This window comes from Gopherus evgoodei, chromosome 5, assembly GCF_007399415.2.
Source record: "Gopherus evgoodei ecotype Sinaloan lineage chromosome 5, rGopEvg1_v1.p, whole genome shotgun sequence".
Lineage (NCBI taxonomy): Eukaryota > Metazoa > Chordata > Testudines > Testudinidae > Gopherus > Gopherus evgoodei.
Genome location: NC_044326.1, coordinates 861,890 through 882,075, shown reverse-complemented (window position 1 = coordinate 882,075; position 20,186 = coordinate 861,890). Strand labels below are relative to the sequence as shown.

At 69.8% G+C, this 20,186-nt stretch overlaps 1 protein-coding gene across 3 annotated transcripts in view; it reads left to right on the top strand.

The window, feature by feature from the left end:
• Window positions 1–13,330, top strand: part of EBF4 (EBF family member 4) — a 46,156-nt gene extending 32,826 nt beyond the window's left edge. The window contains exons 7-11 of one of the 3 annotated variants that reach the window (XM_030564384.1): window positions 1,711–1,888; window positions 4,895–5,080; window positions 6,600–6,803; window positions 8,947–9,017; window positions 11,204–13,330. In XM_030564384.1, the coding sequence (XP_030420244.1) occupies window positions 1,711–1,888; window positions 4,895–5,080; window positions 6,600–6,803; window positions 8,947–9,017; window positions 11,204–11,299 (735 nt within the window). In that variant the 3' untranslated portion in view covers window positions 11,300–13,330. Of the gene's footprint in view, window positions 1–1,710; window positions 1,889–4,894; window positions 5,081–6,599; window positions 6,804–8,941; window positions 9,018–11,203 lie in introns of all 3 variants that reach the window. The other 2 variants (XM_030564385.1, XM_030564386.1) reach the window with 2 other exon arrangements.
• The last annotated feature ends 6,856 nt before the right edge of the window (window positions 13,331–20,186 follow it).

Here is a 20,186-nt window from a genome sequence, read left to right as displayed (position 1 = left end):
TCACCCCCTTCACTGCCCCATCCATCCTCCCCTTCTCCCTGCCCCCCCCACACCTCCATGCCCTCCCATCACCCCCTTCACTGCCCCGTCCATCCCCCCCTTCTCCCTGCCCCCCCACACCACTCCATGCCCTCCCATCACCCCCTTCACTGCCCCATCCATCCCCCTCCTCTCCCTGCCCTCCCACACCCCTCCATGCCCTCCCATCACCCCCTTCACTGCCCCGTCCATCCCCCCTTCTCCCTGCCCCCCCACACCCCTCCATGCCCTCCCATCACCCCCTTCACTGCCCCGTCCATCCCCCTCCTCTCCCTGCCCCCCACACCCCTCCATGCCCTCCCATCACCCCCTTCACTGCCCCGTCCATCCCCCTCCTCTCCCTGCCCCCCACTACCCCTCCATGCCCTCCCATCACCCCCTTCACGGCCCCATCCATCCCCCCCTTCTCCCTGCCCCCCACTACCCCTCCATGCCCTCCCATCACCCCCTTCACTGCCCCATCCATCCCCCCCTTCTCCCTGCCCCCCCACTACCACTCCATGCCCTCCCATCACCCCCTTCACTGCCCCGTCCATCCCCCCCTTCTCCCTGCCCCCCACTACCCCTCCATGCCCTCCCATCACCCCCTTCACTGCCCCATCCATCCCCCTCCTCTCCCTGCCCCCCACTACCCCTCCATGCCCTCCCATCACCCCCTTCACGGCCCCATCCATCCCCCTCCTCTCCCTGCCCCCCCCCCACCCCTCCATGCCCTCCCATCACCCCCTTCACTGCCCCGTCCATCCCCCCCTTCTCCCTGCCCCCCACTACCCCTCCATGCCCTCCCATCACCCCCTTCACTGCCCCATCCATCCCCCTCCTCTCCCTGCCCCCCACTACCCCTCCATGCCCTCCCATCACCCCCTTCACTGCCCCATCCATCCTCCTCCTCTCCCTGCCCCCCACTACCCCTCCATGCCCTCCCATCACCCCCTTCACTGCCCCATCCATCCCCCCCTTCTCCCTGCCCCCCACACCCCTCCATGCCCTCCCATCACCCCCTTCACTGCCCCATCCATCCCCCTCCACTCCCTGCCCCCTTCACTGCCCTGTCTGTCCCCGTCCATTCCCTGCCCCCCCTCCCCACACTTCCTCCATGCCTTCACACCCTTCACCCTCCCGTCCATCCCCCTCCACTCCCTGTCCCCTCCCTCTCTCCCACACCCCCTCTATGCCCTTCCACCCCCCCATTCACTGCCCCATCCCCCTGCCACCTCTGTTCCCTGCCCCCCGTTCCGTCCCCCCCCTTGGGGAAGGCAGGGGCGGTGGAGCTGGCTGGGCCCAGCCCCACATCTGCTTCACATCAGGAATTCCAGGGCCATTGAGTAAGGTGCTCCGGGAGCTGCCTCCGCCCGCCCGCGTGCAGGGGCTGCCACTTCCCCTGGCCCCCGCCCAGCTCTGCTGCCTACCCCCTGGGCGGACATTGCTCCAGCCCAGCCGACTGAACCCCCAGGAGCCCCTGTGGGTCTCAGCTCCCTGCACCCAGGACTCTGGCTATGTTAAGCCCCTTTGGTGCCAAGCCCGTCCCAGGCCTGCATGACACAAGTTTGGGAGCCCTCAGCCCTCATCCTCCCCGGCCAGCAGGAAGGGTCTGAACGGGCTGTGGGGGGCCACACTGGCCCCTGGCCCGGGCGAGTGGCCGGGGGTGACGGGCAGCTCCTGTCTCTGCAGGACGTCATCCTGAAGCGAGCGGCAGACATCGCCGAGGCCCTGTACAGCGTCCCGCGCACCCCCAGCCAGCTGGCATCGCTGGCCGGGAACCACGCCCACGCCGGCATGCTGGGCGGCAACTCCTTCGGGAGCCAGCTGGCCATCAACATCAGCGACTCAGCCCCGGGCACCGAGCAAGGTGTGTGCGGGGGGGGGGGCAGCGCTCACCCTGTGGCCAAGCCCCGAGCCGTGGGGGGGCGACACTCACCCTATGGCAAGGCCCCAAGCTGTGGGGGGGGGGCAGCACTCACCCTATGGCAAAGCCCCAAGCCGTGGGGGGGGGGCAGCGCTCACCCTATGGCAAAGCCCCAAGCCGTGGGGGGGCAGCGCTCACCCTATGGCAAAGCCCCAAGCTGTGGGGGGGCAGCGCTCACCCTATGGCAAGGCCCCAAGCCGTGGGGGGGGGGCAGCGCTCACCCTCTGGCAAAGCCCCAAGCCGTGGGGGGGGGCAGCGCTCACCCTATGGCAAAGCCCCAAGCCGTGGGGGGGCAGCGCTCACCCTATGGCAAGGCCCCAAGCCGTGGGGGGGCAGCACTCACACTACAGCAAGGCCCCAAGCCGCGGGGGGGCAGCACTCACCCTATGGCAAAGCCCCAAGCCGTGGGGAGGCGGGCAGCACTCACCCTATGGCAAAGCCCCAAGCCGCGGGTGGGGGGGGCAGCACTCACCCTATGGCAAGGCCCCAAGCCGTGGGGGGGCGACACTCACCCTATGGCAAGGCCCCAAGCCGTGGGGGGGCGACACTCACCCTATGGCAAGGCCCCAAGCCGTGGGGGGGCGACACTCACCCTATGGCAAGGCCCCAAGCCGTGGGGGGGCGACACTCATCCTATGGCAAGGCCCCAAGCCGTGGGGGGGCGACACTCACCCTATGGCAAGGCCCCAAGCCGTGGGGGGGCGACACTCATCCTATGGCAAGGCCCCAAGCCGTGGGGGGGCAGCACTCACCGTATGGCAAGGCCCCAAGCCGTGGGGGGGCGACACTCACCCTATGGCAAGGCCCCAAGCCATGGGTGGCGGGGGGGCAGCACTCACCCTGTGGCAAAGCCCCAAGCCGTGGGAGGGCGACACTCATCCTATGGCAAGGCCCCAAGCCGTGGGGGGGCGACACTCACCCTATGGCAAGGCCCCAAGCCGTGGGGGGGCAACACTCACCCTGTGGCAAAGCCCCAAGCCGTGGGGGGGCAGCACTCACCCTATGGCAAGGCCCCAAGCCGTGGGGGGGCGACACTCACCCTATGGCAAGGCCCCAAGCCATGGGGGGTGGGGGGGCAGCACTCACCCTGTGGCAAAGCCCCAAGCCGTGGGGAGGCGGGCAGCACTCACCCTATGGCAAGGCCCCAAGCCGTGGGGGGGCGACACTCACCCTATGGCAAGGCCCCAAGCCATGGGGGGCGGGGGGGCAGCACTCACCCTGTGGCAAAGCCCCAAGCCGTGGGGAGGCGGGCAGCACTCACCCTATGGCAAGGCCCCAAGCCGTGGGGGGGCGACACTCACCCTATGGCAAGGCCCCAAGCCATGGGGGGCGGGGGGGCAGCACTCACCCTGTGGCAAAGCCCCAAGCCGTGGGGGGGCAGCGCTCACCCTATGGCAAAGCCCCACACCGGGGGGGGAGGGCAGCGCTCACCCTATGGCAAAGCCCCAAGCTGTGGGGTGCGGGGGGGCAGCGCTCACCCTATGGCAAAGCCCCAAGCCGTGGGGGGCGGGGGGGCAGCGCTCACCCTATGGCAAAGCCCCAAGCCGCAGAGGGTGGGGGGGCAGCACTCACCCTATGGCAAAGCCCCAAGCCACGGGGGGGGAAGGGCAGCGCTCACCCTATGGCAAAGCCCCAAGCCGTGGGGTGCGGGGGGGCAGCACTCACCCTATGGCAAAGCCCCACGCCGGGGGGGGAGGGCAGCGCTCACCCTATGGCAAAGCCCCAAGCCGTGGGGGGCGGGGGGGCAGCGCTCACCCTATGGCAAAGCCCCAAGCCGTGGGGGGGCAGCACTCACCCTATGGCAAAGCCCCAAGCCGCAGGGCCCTAGGGCCGTGAGTACCAGGGGCAGGGGCTCTCCAGCCTGTACTCACCGGCGGCGCTCTGGGTCTTTGGCGGCACTGAAGGACCCGCCGCTGAAGTGCCGCTGAAGACCCGGAGTGAGTGAAGGCCCCGCCACCGAAATGCCGCCGAAGACCCGGAGCGCCGCCTGGTGAGTACAAGGGCTGCAGTGGATGGCGCCTTTTTTTACGTCCACCCTCCCTGTTCAAAGTAAAAATTAAAAAGGTGCCTAAAAATTAAAAAGGTGCCACTTATGCACAGTGGGAGAGCAGCTGCTCCCCTGCTCCCCCCCAGCTACGCTACTGCCTTGGGGGTGCAAGTGTCCAGGGGAGAGAGGAGCCTTTGGCAGTCTGGGGCACCGTGCTGGCAGAGGAGCCTCGCTGGCTCTTGGCGGGGAAAGCTCCCGATGCGCTCGCAGCAGCAACATCAGTGCCAGGGGAGCTTGCGCCTGAGTGGCTGTTCCACAGCCGCCGCACCCTCCCCAGAGGTGGCTGCACTGCAGTGCTGAGGTGCGTGGCCCTCGGCCTGATGCTCTGTGCAGAGGGCTCTTTGTGTCACACTGGGGGGCTCCGGCAGACTGGGCAGCGAGGGGGCAGGTTCTGTGCCAGGTCTGTGGGTGGCCGAGAGCTGCACAGTGATTTGGGCAGACGGGACGGTTGTGCTGCTGCTTGGAGCCTGTCAGACTGAGCCGGCGCCCTCAGCGAGGCCACCCTCCAGGAACGTAGGGCATGGTCCAGCCCCCAGGGCATCGCGCTGCCTGTTCGGACCAGACCAGCCCTCGGTGCCACCAGCTGGTCCTGGGGAGCGAGTGGGTCCCCCCCAGCCTGGGCCGGGCCCTAGAGACTCTGCAGAGCCCCTGCCTGGCCCTGGTCCTGCCAGCTGCCCTCGGGGCTGGGGCTCTGGTGCAGGGGGTGGTCTGAGGTGAACCCGGGTCAGGGAGGGGAGAGGACTAGGGGTGGGGGGGTCTGGTGCCGTGTCCTACCCAGGGAGCACAGTCCCATAATGCACCTGGCCGGGGGGGGTTCCTTCCTCTCCTGTTACCAGGTAGCAGGGTCGGTGGGAGCAGCCCCCCCAAGCCATCCCGCCAACACTGCCCCTTGTCGCCCGCAGGCTATGCCCGCAACACGAGCAGCGTCTCGCCGCGAGGCTACGCGCCCAGCTCCACCCCGCAGCAGAGCGGCTACAACACCATCACGTCCAGCATGAATGGCTACGGGGGGGCGGCCATGACCGGCCTCGGGGTGCCCGGCTCCCCCAGCTTCCTCAACGGCTCCACCGCCAACTCCCCCTATGCCAGTGAGTCGCAGAAGGGCACAGGCAGGCACTGCCAACCTGTGCAGGGGGAACCTCCTGCCATGCGGCCATGGGGGCTGCATGGGGGGCTCCCTGGGCAAGGGTGACTCCAGCAGCACCCCTTACCCCCCGGCTCTGCCGCCAGAGAGTGCAGATGGGCGCTGGACCCACAGTTTGTCCTATAACCCCATTGGAATGGCTCCCTTCTGCGGGGGGGGGAAGGTCCCATGTCACCAGGGCCCCTTGCCCAATACAGCCCTGACCCACAGCATCACGGAGCCCCCAACCCTGACCAGCGCCCGGCCCCTCTGCTCAGCCTGCCCTGCTGTGTGCCAGGGGCCCCTGCTGTGCACATGCTCTCAGGGTCTTCCTCGCATGACACCACCATACATCCTGTGCTGGGTGGGGCAGGGTGTGCCCCTCATGAGCCCCAGCACTAGGTGATGGCAAGGTGTGCCCCCATGCCCCCCAGCACTGGGTGATGGCAGGGTGTGCCCCCCATGACTCCCCAGCGCTGGGTGGTGGCAGGGTGTGCCCCCCCATGACCCCCCAGTGCTGGGTGGTGGCAGTGTGTGCCCCCACCATGACCCCCCAGTGCTGGGTGGGGCTGGGTGTCCCCCCCAATGACCCCACAGTGCTGGGTGGTGGCAGGGTGTGCCCCCCATCACCCCACAGCGCTGGGTGGTGGCAGGGTGTGCCCCCCAATGACCCCACAGCACTGGGTGGTGGCTGGGTGTCCCCCCCATGATCCCCCAGTGCTGGGTGGTGGCAGAGTTTGCCCCCCAATGACCCCACAGCACTGGGTGGTGGCAGGGTGTGCCCCCCAATGACCCCCCAGTGCTGCGTGGGGCTGGGTGTCCCCCCCATGACCCCCCAGTGCTGGGTGGTGGCAGAGTTTGCCCCCCAATGACCCCACAGCACTGGGTGGTGGCAGGGTGTGCCCCCCCATGACCCCCCAGTGCTGCGTGGGGCTGGGTGTGCCCCACCATGACCCCCCAGTGCTGGGTGGGGCTGGGTTTGCCCCACCATGACCCCCCAGTGCTGGGTGGTGGCAGGGTGTGCCCCCCATGACCCCCCAGCGCTGGGTGGTGGCAGGGTGTGCCCCCCGATGACCCCACAGCACTGGGTGGTGGCAGAGTGTGCCCCCCAATGACCCCACAGCACTGGGTGGTGGCAGGGTGTGCCCCCCCATGACCCCCCAGCGCTGGGTGGTGGCAGGGTGTGCCCCCCAATGACCCCACAGCACTGGGTGGTGGCAGGGTGTGCCCCCCCATGACCCCCCAGCGCTGGGTGGTGGCAGGGTGTGCCCCCCAATGACCCCACAGCGCTGGGTGGTGGCAGGGTGTGCCCCCACCATGACCCCCCAGTGCTGGGTGGGGTTAGGTGTCCCCCCCCTTGGAGCTTCTGGTGCTGGGTAGGGCAGGGGGTGCCCCCCAGAGTCCCCTGCCCAGACCACATCCTGAACCCGACTGCTCCCCAGGCCCCTGCCACCCTGTCTGACTGTCTCCTCTGCCTGCTGCAGTCATGCCCTCCAGCCCCCCGCTGGGCGCCTCCTCCATCACTCTCCCATCCGGCGCCAGCTCCTCCACCCCCGCCGGCGTCTTCTCCTTCTCCCCGGTCAACATGATCTCCGCCGTCAAGCAGAAGAGCGCCTTCGCCCCCGTGGTGCGGCCGCCCACCTCCCCCACCCCCACCTGCACCAGCACCAACGGGAACGGCCTGCAGGGTGAGTCAGCTGCACCCCGGGGGGCTGGGAGGCCGTGTGAGTCGCCGTGCACCCCCTCTGCATCCGTGGGCAGCGGGGGCCCAGCAGGGCCTTGGCCTGGATTCCCACGGGGCTGATGGACTGGCACAGCTAGGAATTCACCCAGGGGCTGCCCTGCCCGCCAAGGTGCCGAACTCCTCTCCCTCCCACTCTGCTCCCAGCCCTGGAGCCAAGCAGGGAGCCAGGCCAGGCCCAGATCCATCTCTCCCCCTCACTTTTTGCCTGCACTTTTTTTAGAGGCATCTAAGTCCTTCCCCACTCTCCCGCCCTGCGGCAGCCAGTCCCGCAAGTTAACAGTGCACCGCTCCTGCCTGCTGTAGCACGCGTTCCCTTCGGCTCACACGGCATTCCCGCTGCTCCTGCCTTGGGGCACCTCCTCGCAAGCGCCGGCACCTTCTAGGGACCAAGATGGGAGGCCTGACTCTGGCCAGAGACCGGGCGGAGCGGACCCCACTATGGCTGGGCGGGGATCCCAAACAGTGTCCAGGTGGAGTGGATCCCAGCTTGGCCGGGTGGGGAGCCCCTGCAGAGATCTGGCAGAGCAGATCCCGCTGTGGCCGGGTGGGGAGCCCCTGCAGAGATCTGGCAGAGCGGATCCCGCTGTGGCTGGGTGGGGATCCCCTGTGGAGATGGGGTGGAGCAGACCCTGCTATGGTTGGGTGGGGATCCCCTGCAGAGATGGGGCGCAGACCCCACTGTGGCTGGGTGGGGATCCCCTGCAGAGATGGGGCGGAGCACACCCCGCTATGGCTGAGCGGGGATCCCCTGTGGAGATGGGGTGGAGCAGACCCTGCTATGGCTGGGTGGGGATCCCCTGCAGAGATGGGGTGCAGACCCCGCTGTGGCTGGGTGGGGATCCCCTGCAGAGATGGGGCAGAGCGGACCCCGCTGTGGCTGGGTGGGGATCCCCTGCAGAGATTGGACAGAGCGGACCCTGCTGTGTCTGGCTGGGGCTCCCAAGCAGTGCCCAGGTGGAGTGGATCCCAGCTTGACCAGGCAGGGATCCCCCACAGAGATGGGGCGCAGACCCTGCCATGGCCAGGTGGGGATCCCCTGCAGAGATGGGGCGCAGACCCTGCCATGGCCAGGTGGGGATCCCCTGCAGAGATGGGGCGCAGACCCCGCCGTGGCCAGGCAGGGATCCCCTGCAGAGATGGGGCGCAGACCCTGCCATGGCCGGGTGGGGATCTCCTGCAGAGATGGAGCGCAAACCCCGCCGTGGCCAGGCAGGGATCCCCTGCAGAGATGGGGCGCAGACCCTGCCATGGCCAGGTGGGGATCCCCTGCAGAGATGGGGCGCAGACCCTGCCATGGCCGGGTGGGGCTCCCCTGCAGAGATGGGGCGCAGACCCTGCCATGGCCGGGTGGGGATCCCCTGCAGAGATGGGGCGCAGACCCCGCCGTGGCCGGGCAGGGATCCCCTGCAGAGATGGAGCGCAGACCCTGCCATGGCCGGGTGGGGATCTCCTGCAGAGATGGAGCGCAAACCCCGCCGTGGCCGGGCGGGGATCCCCTGCAGAGATGGGGCGCAGACCCTGTCATGGCCGGGTGGGGATCCCCTGCAGAGATGGGGCGCAGACCCCGCCGTGGCCGGGCGGGGATCCCCTGCAGAGATGGGGCGCAGACCCTGCCATGGCCAGGTGGGGCTCCCCTGCAGAGATGGAGCGCAGACCCCTCCGTGGCCGGGCAGGGATCCCCTGCAGAGATGGGCACAGACCCCGCCGTGGCCAGGCAGGGCTCCCCTGCAGAGATGGGGCGCAGACCCTGCCATGGCCGGGTGGGGATCCCCTGCAGAGATGGAGCGCAGACCCCGCCGTGGCCGGGCAGGGATCCCCTGCAGAGATGGGGCGCAGACCCCGCCGTGGCTGGGCAGGGATCCCCTGCAGAGATGGGGCGGAGCAGACCCCACCGTGGCGGGGTGGGATCTCATGCAGGGGCATGTAATTCCTGGGGGCCGGGCGCGGATTGGCCAGTAGGCTAGGGGGTAAAGTGGCTGTGCTGGCTCCAGCTCCCCCCCTTGATTCTCTCTCGCCCTCCCTCCTGCGCTGACACTTTCCCTCTCTTTTTCCCTCCCCGCTGCGCTTTGCTCCGCTGCCCAGACCAGTCTTTCGAGGACTCCGACAAGTTTCACCCCCCAGCTCGGTCACTCCAAGGACTGGCCTATTCCTAAACACAGTAGGTCTCTCCACGGCTCCCCTGCCCCTGCGTGAGGAGGGGGCCGTCCCCCCAGGGCTCTGGGCAGGTCCCCTGCTCCTTGTGGGGACGGGAAGCTTTCGCGTTGCAAGCCGGGCTGGCTGGGACCCCGGCTCGCCCAGGGGCCTCTCCCCATCGCTGACGGGAGGGGCCCGGTCGGGTGACTAGGGCCACTGCCAGGGCCGGGGCAACCATTTAGGCAAACGAGGCGGCCGCCTAGGGCACCGAGTGGTTGGGGGCGCCTAAAACCCCCCCAGGCGAGGCGGTGGAGTGGAGGTGAGCTGGGTGGGGGAGCACGGGGGGGCATGCAGAGAGGGCTGCCCGCAGTAACGGGGGGGCGCACAGGGGAACAGCTCCCCGCCCCAGCTCACCTCCGCTGAGCACACAGCCCAGCTCGAAGTCTCCTCCAGTCAGCGCCGCACGCCTGGGCGGGGGGAGAATCAGAGCGACGCCGGCGCGCTCAGCGGAGGCAGAGCCGAGGTGAGCTGGGGCAGGCTCCCCAGGCAGGGTTAGCTGCCGCGGGGGGGGGAGTGTTCCCTGGGCAGGGTTAGCTGCCGTGGGGGGTGAGGGGAGGTCTCCCCAGGCAGGGTTAGCTGCGGGGGGGCGTGTTCCCTGGGCAGGGTTAGCTGCCGCGGGGGGGGGGTGTTCCCCCCAGGCAGGGTTAGGTTCCACAGGGGGATGGGGGAGGTCTCCCCAGGCAGGGTTAGCTGCCGCGGGGGGTGGGGGGAGGTCTCCCCAGGTAGGGTTAGCTGCCGCGGGGGGGGGTGTTCCCTGGGCAGGGTTAGCTGCCGGGGGTGGGGGGAGGTCTCCCCAGGCAGGGTTAGGTTCCACGGGGGGACGGGGGAGTGTCTCCCCAGGCAGGGTTAGGTTCCACGGGGGATGGGGGAGGTCTCCCCAAGCAGGGTTAGGTTCCACGGGGGGTGGGGGGAGGTCTCCCCAGGCAGGGTTAGCTGCCGTGGGGGGGGGGAGGTCTCCCCAGGCAGGGTTAGCTGCCGCGGGGGGATGGGGGAGGTCTCCCCAGGCAGGGTTAGCTGCTGCGGGGGGGGGAGGTCTCCCCGGGCAGGGTTAGGTTCCACGGGGGGTGGGGGGAGGTCTCCCCAGGCAGGGTTAGCTGCTGCGGGGGGGGGGGGGTCTCCCCAGGCAGGGTTAGCTGCCGCGGGGGGTGGGGGGAGGTCTCCCCAGGCAGGGTTAGCTGCCGCGGGGGGTGGGGGGAGGTCTCCCCAGGCAGGGTTAGCTGCCGCGGGGGGTGGGGGAGTGTCTCCCCAGGCAGGGTTAGCTGCCGTGGGGGGTGGGGGGAGGTCTCCCCAGGCAGGGTTAGCTGCCGTGGGGGGTGGGGGGAGGTCTCCCCAGGCAGGGTTAGCTTCCACGGGGGGATGGGGGAGTGTCTCCCCAGGCAGGGCTAGCTGCCGCGGGGGGTGGGGGGAGGTCTCCCCAGGCAGGGCTAGGCTCCACGGGGGAGAGTCTCCCTGGGCGGGGTTAGTTGCCGTGGGGAGACGGGGGGGAGAGGGGTTAGCTGTCGCAGTGGGGGGGTAGCTGCTGTGGGGGGGGAGCTCCCCGGGTGGGGGGCTGAGTTAGCTGCTGTGGCGGGGCAGGGTTAGCTGGGTGGGGGTGCAAGGTGGAACTTCCTTGCACCGGCCCTGGGCTCTGAGAGCCTGTGACTGCCCCAGGCCGCCGGTCTGCACTGCCTGGGCACCCCACAGCGCAGCATCCCCTGAGCTGGGCCGGACACGCCGGGCTGAGACTCTGCTGGGGCCGCCCCTGCCCCGGGGATGGGAAGGTGGCAGGACGTCCCGGGGCAGCAGGGCCAGGCCCCAGCGAGTCCTTGGTTCCTGGCCCTGCCCAGCACTCTGAAGGGGTGAGACGCTCAGGACGGCTGCTGGGCATCCTGGCGCTCCTGCCTGCCTCTCTCCATGCACTGGCGGGCAGCGCTGAGCTACAAGCCCCCCGGGTGGGAGAGGGCAGCAGGGCGCTGTTGTGGGAGGTTCCCAGGTGCCCAGCTTTGCCACCGCCCGCCCCCCCCCCAGCTCCATTCTTCTCCCCCACACGATGCCCTGCCAGTGGGGCTAGCACTTCCTGCTCTCCTCGGCTGCATGCAGCACCCGAATGCTTCCCCCCCCCATGGTCCCTGCGCCAGGGACGCCAGCCAACACCTTCTCCTTCTCTTGCAGCTCTGTCGGGTCTCATTGTGCCACCCATGTGACCCAGGACTGGACCAGGACCCCGGAGGGAGCAGACCACACACGGGGACCGAACCTCACCATTGACTCTGGGGCCCCCAGGGGCTGCAGGGGGGCTCATGACCACAGCTCCCCCGCTCCAAAGGACGCTGCTGCTGTGGCGGCTTGGTGGGAAGGCAGGCTGCGGCTGGAGGGGAAGCCGTGCCCTCTAGCCAGGGGCAGTTCTCCTGCCAAGCTCCCCCCAGGACCTGGCTGCACGGACCGCAGGCTGGATCCCTCCACGGGGTCGTGCAAAGGAGTGGGGTCTGGCTGGGGGCAGGGGGTCTCTGACTGCACCTTGCCCTCCTTCTTGCGGGGGGCTCCCCCCGGCTGCCCCAGCCTGGCACAGGAATGCCGATCCCAGCCGCCCCAGGTGGAGAGCTCCCGGTAACACCCCCCCCAGCGGCACGAGGCTAGATGAGGGGCACTGCTGTGGGGGGAAGGGCCCCTGCTGGGGACCTCTGCCCCATGGCTCTGCTCTGGGGCTTGAGACGGGAGCTCAGAGAGGGCAGCAGCCCAAGCACAGGTTCTGGGGCCAGGACTCTTGGGTTCTGATCCCGGCTCTGCCCGACTCCCGCTGTAGCCTTGGCGACGTGCTGCCCTTCTTCGGCCCTGTCTGGAAAGGGGGCGGGCAGGGGGTCGAGGGTGATGTAGTGGCTGGGCCGGATTCTGGTCCCTGGAGCGCTGGCACCACCAGGGCTGACCAGAGCCTGGCCCAGCTCGGGGGGCCCAGGGGTGACAGCCCCCTGCGGGAGCTGACAACGTGTCCTGCGCCCCCCAGCATCTGAACTAGCTGCCCAGGGTCCAGGGAATCCCAGAGACCTGGAGGTGGGAACTGACCATTCCCACAGTAACCAAACTTTGTTATTTTAACGTCAAAACCCCAAAGCCCAGCTCAGGGCCGGGCTGGAGTTTGGGGGCAGAGGGTCAGGGCTATTCGTGCCTTTCGCCCTGGCCGGGCCCCTTCTACATGCTGGGCAAACCCTAGGCAGAGTCGCTCCCGGCTCACCCGCTTGGTTTCCCTCCTGCCTGGCCCCGCATCTCTGGAAGGGTCACCTGAGCAGGGGGCAGGGGCAACGCGGGAGGGGCGCACGGCACAGACCCCGGCACAACCCAGAGCCCGCAGCGTTCAGACCCCGGGGCTAGAACCGCAGCTGCTTGGTTGGCAGCGCACGCCCCTGCCCCTCCCTTCCCAGCTCGGCTCGTGGGCTGGACGCTCAGCACCGGGACATTCCCAGATGTTCCCAGCCAGCTGTGGAGCCGCCCACCCCCAGACTCCCCACAGGCCGCTGGGTCCATGGCAGCCAGCACCGGACGCTGGAGTCCCCAGTGCGGAACAGCCTCATAAGCCCTGGCCTCTGCGCTGGGCGGGGTTGTTTGGTGTGGAGCTCAGCCAGGCCTGGCCGGGCCAAGCAGAGGAGGAACCGGAGCCCAGGCCAGCTGCTGCTTTGCTCTCCGAGGGCCGCCTCTAACGCCCACCGGGGTCCCTGGGCCCCCTGGGCCGGGGTCCGGCCTCTGCCCTTCCCCTGGCCCGGGGCAGGAATTAACAAAGCGTGAGAGGCCCAGGCCAGCTCCACCGAAAGGCAGCACCTGAGGCCGCACGCACGGCCCTGCCGCGCTGGGAGAAACGCGGGGTAAAAACCCAGCGCTGGCCTGTTCCTTTCGGCTCCGGTTTCACCCCGCAGAGCCAGGCCCCTGGGCGCAGACCCGAGCCAGAGCTGACAGCTTTGAGATGTACTAAACGCCCCCAGCGCCAGCACCAGCCCCACGCCCGGGGGCAGGATGGGTTTAGGGCTCGTTCGCCCCAGGCGGCAGCGTGGGCCCAGACTGTGTAAATAACGAAAGGGGAAGGCCCTGGCGCCGGCTGGGCCCCCGGCTTCTCCGTGTGGCTCGTTGCCAGGCGAGCGCCTCCCCCACGCTGAGGTTTTCACTCTGTCCGTCCTGTGTCTGTGACGCCTGTACAGTAGCCCTGGCACTACCTTCATGCACTGTGTAGCTGTAAGCACATGTAAAGGAATATTAGCCTCGTTACCCCCACTAGGCGCTGGGGCTGGAATATACTGCCTGACGCTGCCTTCCCAGGGTGTCCGTGTGCCCCTCTCTGCCCCGCGCCGGGCCGGGGAAGCCCCAGAGGCCCGGCTTTGCCCAGCCGCCCTCCCCACTGGGGCTTGCTCGGCGCCAGAGCCTCAGGGCTGGCTCAGCGCTTGGTTACCCTGGTGGCAATCCAGAGCCACCGCTGGTGGTGGATTTGCACCCACGTGGCTCCCCGCATTCCTGGGGGTCAGAGAGCTGCTGGGGGGGAGGGGGGCTATGGCCATGGATTCCCAGCTGCAAAACTTGTCCTCAGGGCAGAGATCCGAAGGCCAGAAAAGGCACCCAGCCAGGCTGCCCTCCTGCCTAGCCCTGGGCAGTGCCCCCTGACCCGCCCATAACGGCTGGCGAAGCCCAAGGCACTTTGTAGCCAGATGTCCCATCGTGAGCCTGGACACCAAGTATGGGAGCCTCCCTGTGCCCCTTGGAGAGTGCTTCCAGGGCCAGCACCCCCTGCCTGCCCCACCTCGCACCAGCTCCCTGCAGCACCGCCCCCCCCGCCTGCCCCACCTCGCTCCAGCTCCCCACGGCTGCGCCCCCCCTGCCACCACCTGCCCGCACCACCTTGCGCCGGCTCCCCGCAGCACCGCTCCCCCCCCACCAGCCCCACCTCGCTCCGGCTCCCTACAGCTGCACCCCCCCGCCACCACCTGCCCGCATCACCTCGCACCAGCTCCCTGCGGCAGCACCCCCCACCCACACCACCTCGCACCAGCTCCCTGCGGCAGTGCCCCCCACCACCACCCGCCCACACCACCTCGCGCCGGCTCCCCATGGCACTGGCCCCCCGCCCGCACCACCTCGCGCCGGCTCTGCGTGGCACTGGCCCCCCCGCCTGCACCACCTCGTGCCAGCTCCCCGCGGCAGCGCCTCTCGCCACCACCCGCCCACACCACCTTGCGCCGGCACCCCGTGGCACTGCCCCCCCCGCCCACACCACCTTGCTCCAGCTCCCCACAGCTGCACCCCCCCTGCCACCACCTGCCCGCACCACCTTGCGCCGGCTCCCCGCTGCAGCACCTCCCCCACACACCACCTTGTGCCAGCTCCCGACGGCAGCGCCCCCTGCCCGCACCACCTCATGCCGGCTCCCCGCGGCAGCGCCCCCCCACACGCACCACCTTGTGCCGGCTCCCCGCGGGAGCGCCCCCCCGCCCGCACCACCTCGTGCCGGCTCCCCGCGGCAGCGCCCCTCGCCACTACCTGCCCGCACCACCTCATGCCGGGTCCCCACGGCAGCGCCCCCCACACGCACCACCTTGTGCCAGCTCCCCACTGCAGCGCCCCCCCGCCTGCACCACCTCGTGCCGGCTCCCCGCAGCAGCACCCCCTGCCCACACCACCTCGTGCTGGCTCCCTGCGGCAGCGCCCCACACCGCCACCTGCTCGCACCACCTCATGCAAGCTCCCCACAGCAGCGCCCCCCACACGCACCACCTCATGCCGGCTCCCCGCGGCAGCGCCCCACACTGCCACCCGCCCGCAGCACCTCGTGCCAGCACTCTCCAGCCTTGTGCCCCACAGGCAGCACTGGGCCCAGCTCCCCACAGGACCCAGGCTGAAGGCCTCTGTAGCAGGGCAGGGAGCCCAAGGGGCCAGTGGGTTTCGCAGGCTTGGCCCGGGAGGGGGACTCCAGCCCATGAGGGGGTTGGCTCAGGCTGGCAGGCAGCAGTTGGGAGAAACCCCCTTTGCTGCCCAGCCGGGCACCCCAGCCCTGGCACAGCCGCCTTCACCCAGCCACCGCCTGGTTCTGGGAGAGCGATGCCCAGAAATGCCAGGGCCTGCTCCCCCCCCCGCCCCTCACTGAGGCTGCAGAGCCGTGGCCAGCGGCCTGGGCTCCCTGTTTGGGGGGGGTCAGCCCCCCAGAATCTGATCCATGCTGGGAGACAGGGTAACACACACACCCTGGCCAGGGGACTCGGGGGCCAGGCTTGTGCCGCATACAGGCCCCCCAGCTTGGAGTGAAGTGGGGGGAGAGGCCGGGCGCACAGGGCTAGTGGTAGCCCAGGCTGATGGGCCTCGAGGGGGTTGGGGGGTCTGAGACCAGGCTAGTGGGGGGGTGGAGCATGAGGCCAGGCTAGCGGGGGTGGGGCGGGGTAGGAGGCCGGGCTAGTGGGGTCAGGACGGAGTATGAGGCCAGACTAGTGGGGGCGGGGGCAGGGGGAGGTATTAGGCCAAGCTAACGGGGATGGGGGAGGGATGAGGCTAGGCTAGCAGGGGCGGGGGGTTATGAGGCCAGGCTAATGGGGGCGGGGGGAGGGGTTGAGGCCAGGCTAGCGGGGGTGGAGTGGGGTAGGAGGCCAGGCTAACAGGGACGTGGTGGGGTATGAGGCCAGGCTAGCGGGGGCGGGGGTGGGGTGGGGTGGGGTGGGGTGGGGTATGAGGCCAGGCTAACAGGGCCGGGTCGAGTGGCTGAGGCCAGGCTAACGGGGGCGGGGGGGTGCATGGCTGAGGCCAGGCTAGCGGGGGTGTGGGTGGGGTGGGGTGGGATATGAGGCCAGGCTAGCGGGGGCGGGGGTGGGGTGGGGTAGGGTGGGGTATGAGGCCAGGCTAGCGGGGGCGGGGGGGGGGCGTGGCTGAGGCCAGGCTAGCAGGGGTGGGGGTGGGGTGGGGTATGAGGCCAGGCTAGCGGGGGTGGGGGTGGGGTGGGGTGGGGTAGGGTGGGGTATGAGGCCAGGCTAGCGGGGGCGGGGGGGGGGGCGTGGCTGAGGCCAGGCTAGCAGGGGTGGGGTGGGGTATGAGGCCAGGCTAGCGGGGGCAGACGGGTTTAGCAGGCTGCGGGGAGGCTCCCTGGCCTGGCCCAGCCCTGCAATGGGCCGTGGACACAGGCTGGATCAAAGGGGACCCCCCCCCCGCCCCAGCACTGTGTCCCTCCTCCCTGGCTCACGGCCCCATTCGAAGCCCCTGCCAAGCCTGGGGCCGTGCACGTGCCTGATGTCACCCCTGGGGGAGGGGCACCCACTGGCCGCAGGGCTCCCCAGGAGCCCCCCTTCCCTCTGTCACGCAGTGTGGGGAGCCCGGCTCTGCACCCCCCTTCCCGGGACCCACCGGGACTCAGCCAGCCAGGAACCCAGAAGGGTTATTGGACAGCAGGAACCCAGTCCCAAGCAGGGCTTGTGGGTACAACCAGGACCCCTCAGCCAGGTCCCTCTGGGGGGCAAGGAGCTTAGACCCCAGACGTGGGGTTCCTGCCTCTTCCCAGCCAGCCCCAAACCGAAACTAAAAACCTCTCCAGCCGCTCCCACCCCCTGCCTGGCCCAGGTCCTGTCCCTCACCTAAAGTCACCCCCTGCTCTCCCCTCCCCCATGCAGACAGCCCCTCCTGCAGCACAGCCTCCCCGTGCCAGGGCCATCCCCGGCCAGCCCAGCTCACCCCCTGCCCGGCTCCAAAACCAGCCCCTCCTGACCAGGCCCAGCACCTTGGAACCACCCCCCCCCCCCCCCCGCGCTACAAAGCCAGGCTCTGGAGCTGCTCTGGGAAGAGGCTGACCCCCGTCCCCGCTTAGCCCCACTGAGGCAGCCACTCAGGGCCCCAGTCACCCCCTATAGGCCCATGGGGCGGCCTCAGCTGAGCCAGGCTCTGCTGCCCACACGCGGGGGGCTGGGTCAGTGCCCCCTTCCTGCCCTCCACCTCCCAGCCAGGCTGAGCAAGGAACGGGCCAGGGTGCGTCAGCGTACTGTGCCAACGGCAGGCCTGGGTGGCACCCCCCACACACACTGGTTAGACCCCCACGGGGACGGGGGGCTTTTAACCCTGCTGTGTGCACAGGCGTCTATGGGGGCTGGGCAGTGGGGGGGGGGCTGTCAGAGCTGGGGATGGGGGGCAGGGTGGCTTTGCAGCACAGCAGGGCTGGGGGGCAGGGAAGGGGGTGTCTGGCCCTTGCTCTGCTCCGAAGCCCTCTGGCTGGTGCTGCTTTCCCTGCGCTGAGCCGTGCCGGGGAGGGGGGGGGGGGGGCGAGCCAAGGCAAATATCCTGCCTCTGCAAACCACAGCACGGCCCAGAGGAAGCAGGTGCGAGCCCCACAGCCTCCAGCGCAGGCGGCAGGGCCAGATCAGCCCCCCCTCACGCCAGATCAGCCCCACCCCACGCCAGAGCAGCCCCCCGTGCCAGATCAGCCCCCCTCACGCCGGGTCAGCCCCGCCCCACGCCAGAGCAGCCCCCCGTGCCAGATCAGTCCCCCCTCATGCCGGATCAGCCCCCCCCACGCCAGAGCAGAGCTCCCCCCCGCACCAGAGCAGCCCCCCGTGCCAGATCAGTCCCCCCCAACCACGGATCAGCCCCCCGTGCCAGATCAGTCCCCCCCCACGCCGGATCAGCCCCGCCCCCGCCACAGCACCCCCGTGCCAGATCAGTCCTCCCCGCGCCAGAGCAGACCCCTCCCTGCACCAGAGCACCCCCCCATGCCAGATCAGTCCCCCCTCACGCCAGATCAACCCTGCCCCACGCCAGATCAACATCGCCCCAGAGCAGCCCCTCCGTGCCAGATCAACCCTGCCCCACGCCACAGCAGCCCTCCCCCCCGCACCAGAGCAGACCTCTCCCCCTGTGCCAGATCAGTCCCCCTCATGCCAGGTCAGCCCCGCCCCACGCCACAGCCCCCCCCCCCCGTGCCAGATCAGTCCCCCTCACACCAGAGCAGCCCCCCTGTGCCGGATCAGCCCCGCCCCATGCCAGAGCAGCTCCTCGTGCCAGATCAGTCCCCCCTCATGCCAGGTCAACCCCACCCCGCGCCAGAGCAGACCCCCCTGCGCCAGAGCAGACCCCCCCATGCCAGATCAGTCCCCCCTCATGCCGGATCAGCCCAGCCCCATGCCAGATCAGTCCCCCCTCATGCCAGGTCAGCCCCGCCCCATGCCAGAGCAGCCCTCCCCCCGCGCCAGAACAGCCCCCCCGTGCCGGATCAGTCCCCCCTCACGCCAGGTCAGCCCCGCCCCACGCCAGAGCAGACCTACCCCCCCGCACCAGAACAGCTGCCCCGCGCCAGATCAGTCCCCCCTCACGCCAGGTCAGCCCCGCCCCACGCCACAGCACCCCCGTGCCGGATCAGTCCTCCCAGTGCCAGATAAGCCCCACCCCACACCAGAGCAGACCTCCCCCCCTGCACCAGAGCAGCCCCCCCGTGCCAGATCAGTCCACCCTCACGCCAGAGCAAACCTCCCCCGCACACCAGAGCAGACTTCCCCCCCAGCACCAGAACAGCCCCGTGCCAGATCAACCCCGCCCCACGCCAGAGCAGCCCTCCCCCCTGCGCCAGAGCAGCCCTCCCCCCTGCGCCAGAGCAGCCCCCCCGTGCCAGAGCAGCCCTCCCTATGCCAGAGCAGCCCTCCCCCCTGCGCCAGAGCAGCCCCCCGTGCCAGATCAGCCCCACCCCACACCAGAGCAGACCTCCCCCTCGTGCCAGAGCAGCCCCCCATGCTAGATCAACCCTGCCCCAAGCCAGAGCAGCCCCCCCATGCCAGATCAGTCCTCCCCGTGCCAGATCATCCCTGCCCCACACCAGAGCAGACCTCTCCCCCTGCGCCAGAGCAGCCCCCCCGTGCCAGATCAGTCCTCCTCGTGCCAGATCAATCCCCCCTCACGCCAGATCAGCCCGCCCCACGCCAGAGCAGACCTCCCCCCTGCGCCAGAGCAGCACCCCGTGCCAGATCAGCCCCGCCCTACGTCAAAGCACATCTCTCCCCCTGCGCCAGAGCAGCCCCTCGTGCCAGATCAGTCCCCCCTCACTCCAGATCAGCCCCGCCCCACGCCAGAGCAGCCCCCACCGTGCAGTCCTGCAGCCGCTGCACCTGGTCGCCAAGGGCTTCGAGGTCCCCATTCCGGCTCAGCTCCCTGGGATTGCAGCCCCTTGGAGGGGCTGGGCCTGCCTTTAAACCCAAAGCACACGGGGGGAGACACGGGCGCAGCCCCCCAGCGCAATGGGCACTGGCTACCCCCGGCTGGCAGCCGCAGCAGAGGGCCATGGCAGAAGCAGAGGCTGGAGCCCCGGGACCATCCCCCAGCGCCCACTTCCCTGCACACAGGCCGAGGCGCCCAGCAGCGACTACAGCCTGGCGTCCCCGGGCCCTGCCGCTGGCGGGTGGAGTGAGCCAGGCCAGGCGGCTGCTGCTGGGCGTTACAGGCCAGCTGGTCTCTACATTGGCCAGGCCCCTCGCCCACATGACACAGGGCCCAGTCGCCAAGCAAGGAAAAGGCAGCTCCCCGTAGTGGCCCAGCAGCTCCATGCGATGGCCCTACCTGGAGCTAGCCTGGCCGAACCCGCCCTGGGACAGGAGCCCACATGACTCAAGCCCTGGCCCGGGGAGGACGGGGCTGAAAGCGTTGTGGGGGTGCAGCCCCCGAGGCTAGGAGGGCGGGAGGAACGGGGGCCAGAAGGAAGCAGTGGAACAATGAATAGGAGCACCGCTGAGCCCCACCCCAGGTGCATCTGCTGGGCCCTGGGGAGCCATTCGCTGGCCAGCGCTGAGAGCAGGGCCCTGTGCCAGGGGGCTAATGGAAGCCAGATCCATCCCTCCCAGCCTCCTGGCTCGTGCTGCGTGAGGGGGAGGGAGGGAACCTCACGTGCTGCCTGCTGGGGGGCGAGAGCTGCGGATGGGACCCGCGCACGGGTGGTGGGAGTGGGGGCCTGGGACGGGGGACTAGGCAGCTTGAGCGCCACCCGCCGTGCCAAGGGGCAGCCTGCATCAACAGCTGAGCGTGACTGCTGCTCCCCACCCTGCTAGTGCCACCTGCCCCACACGCGCCCCAGCCTGGAGCGGGGTGAAGGGGATCTGCGCCCGGCCCCAGCTCCATCTTTCCCCTGCATATTGCCAAGCAGCCCACCTTTGCCCAGCATGCTCCCGGCTGT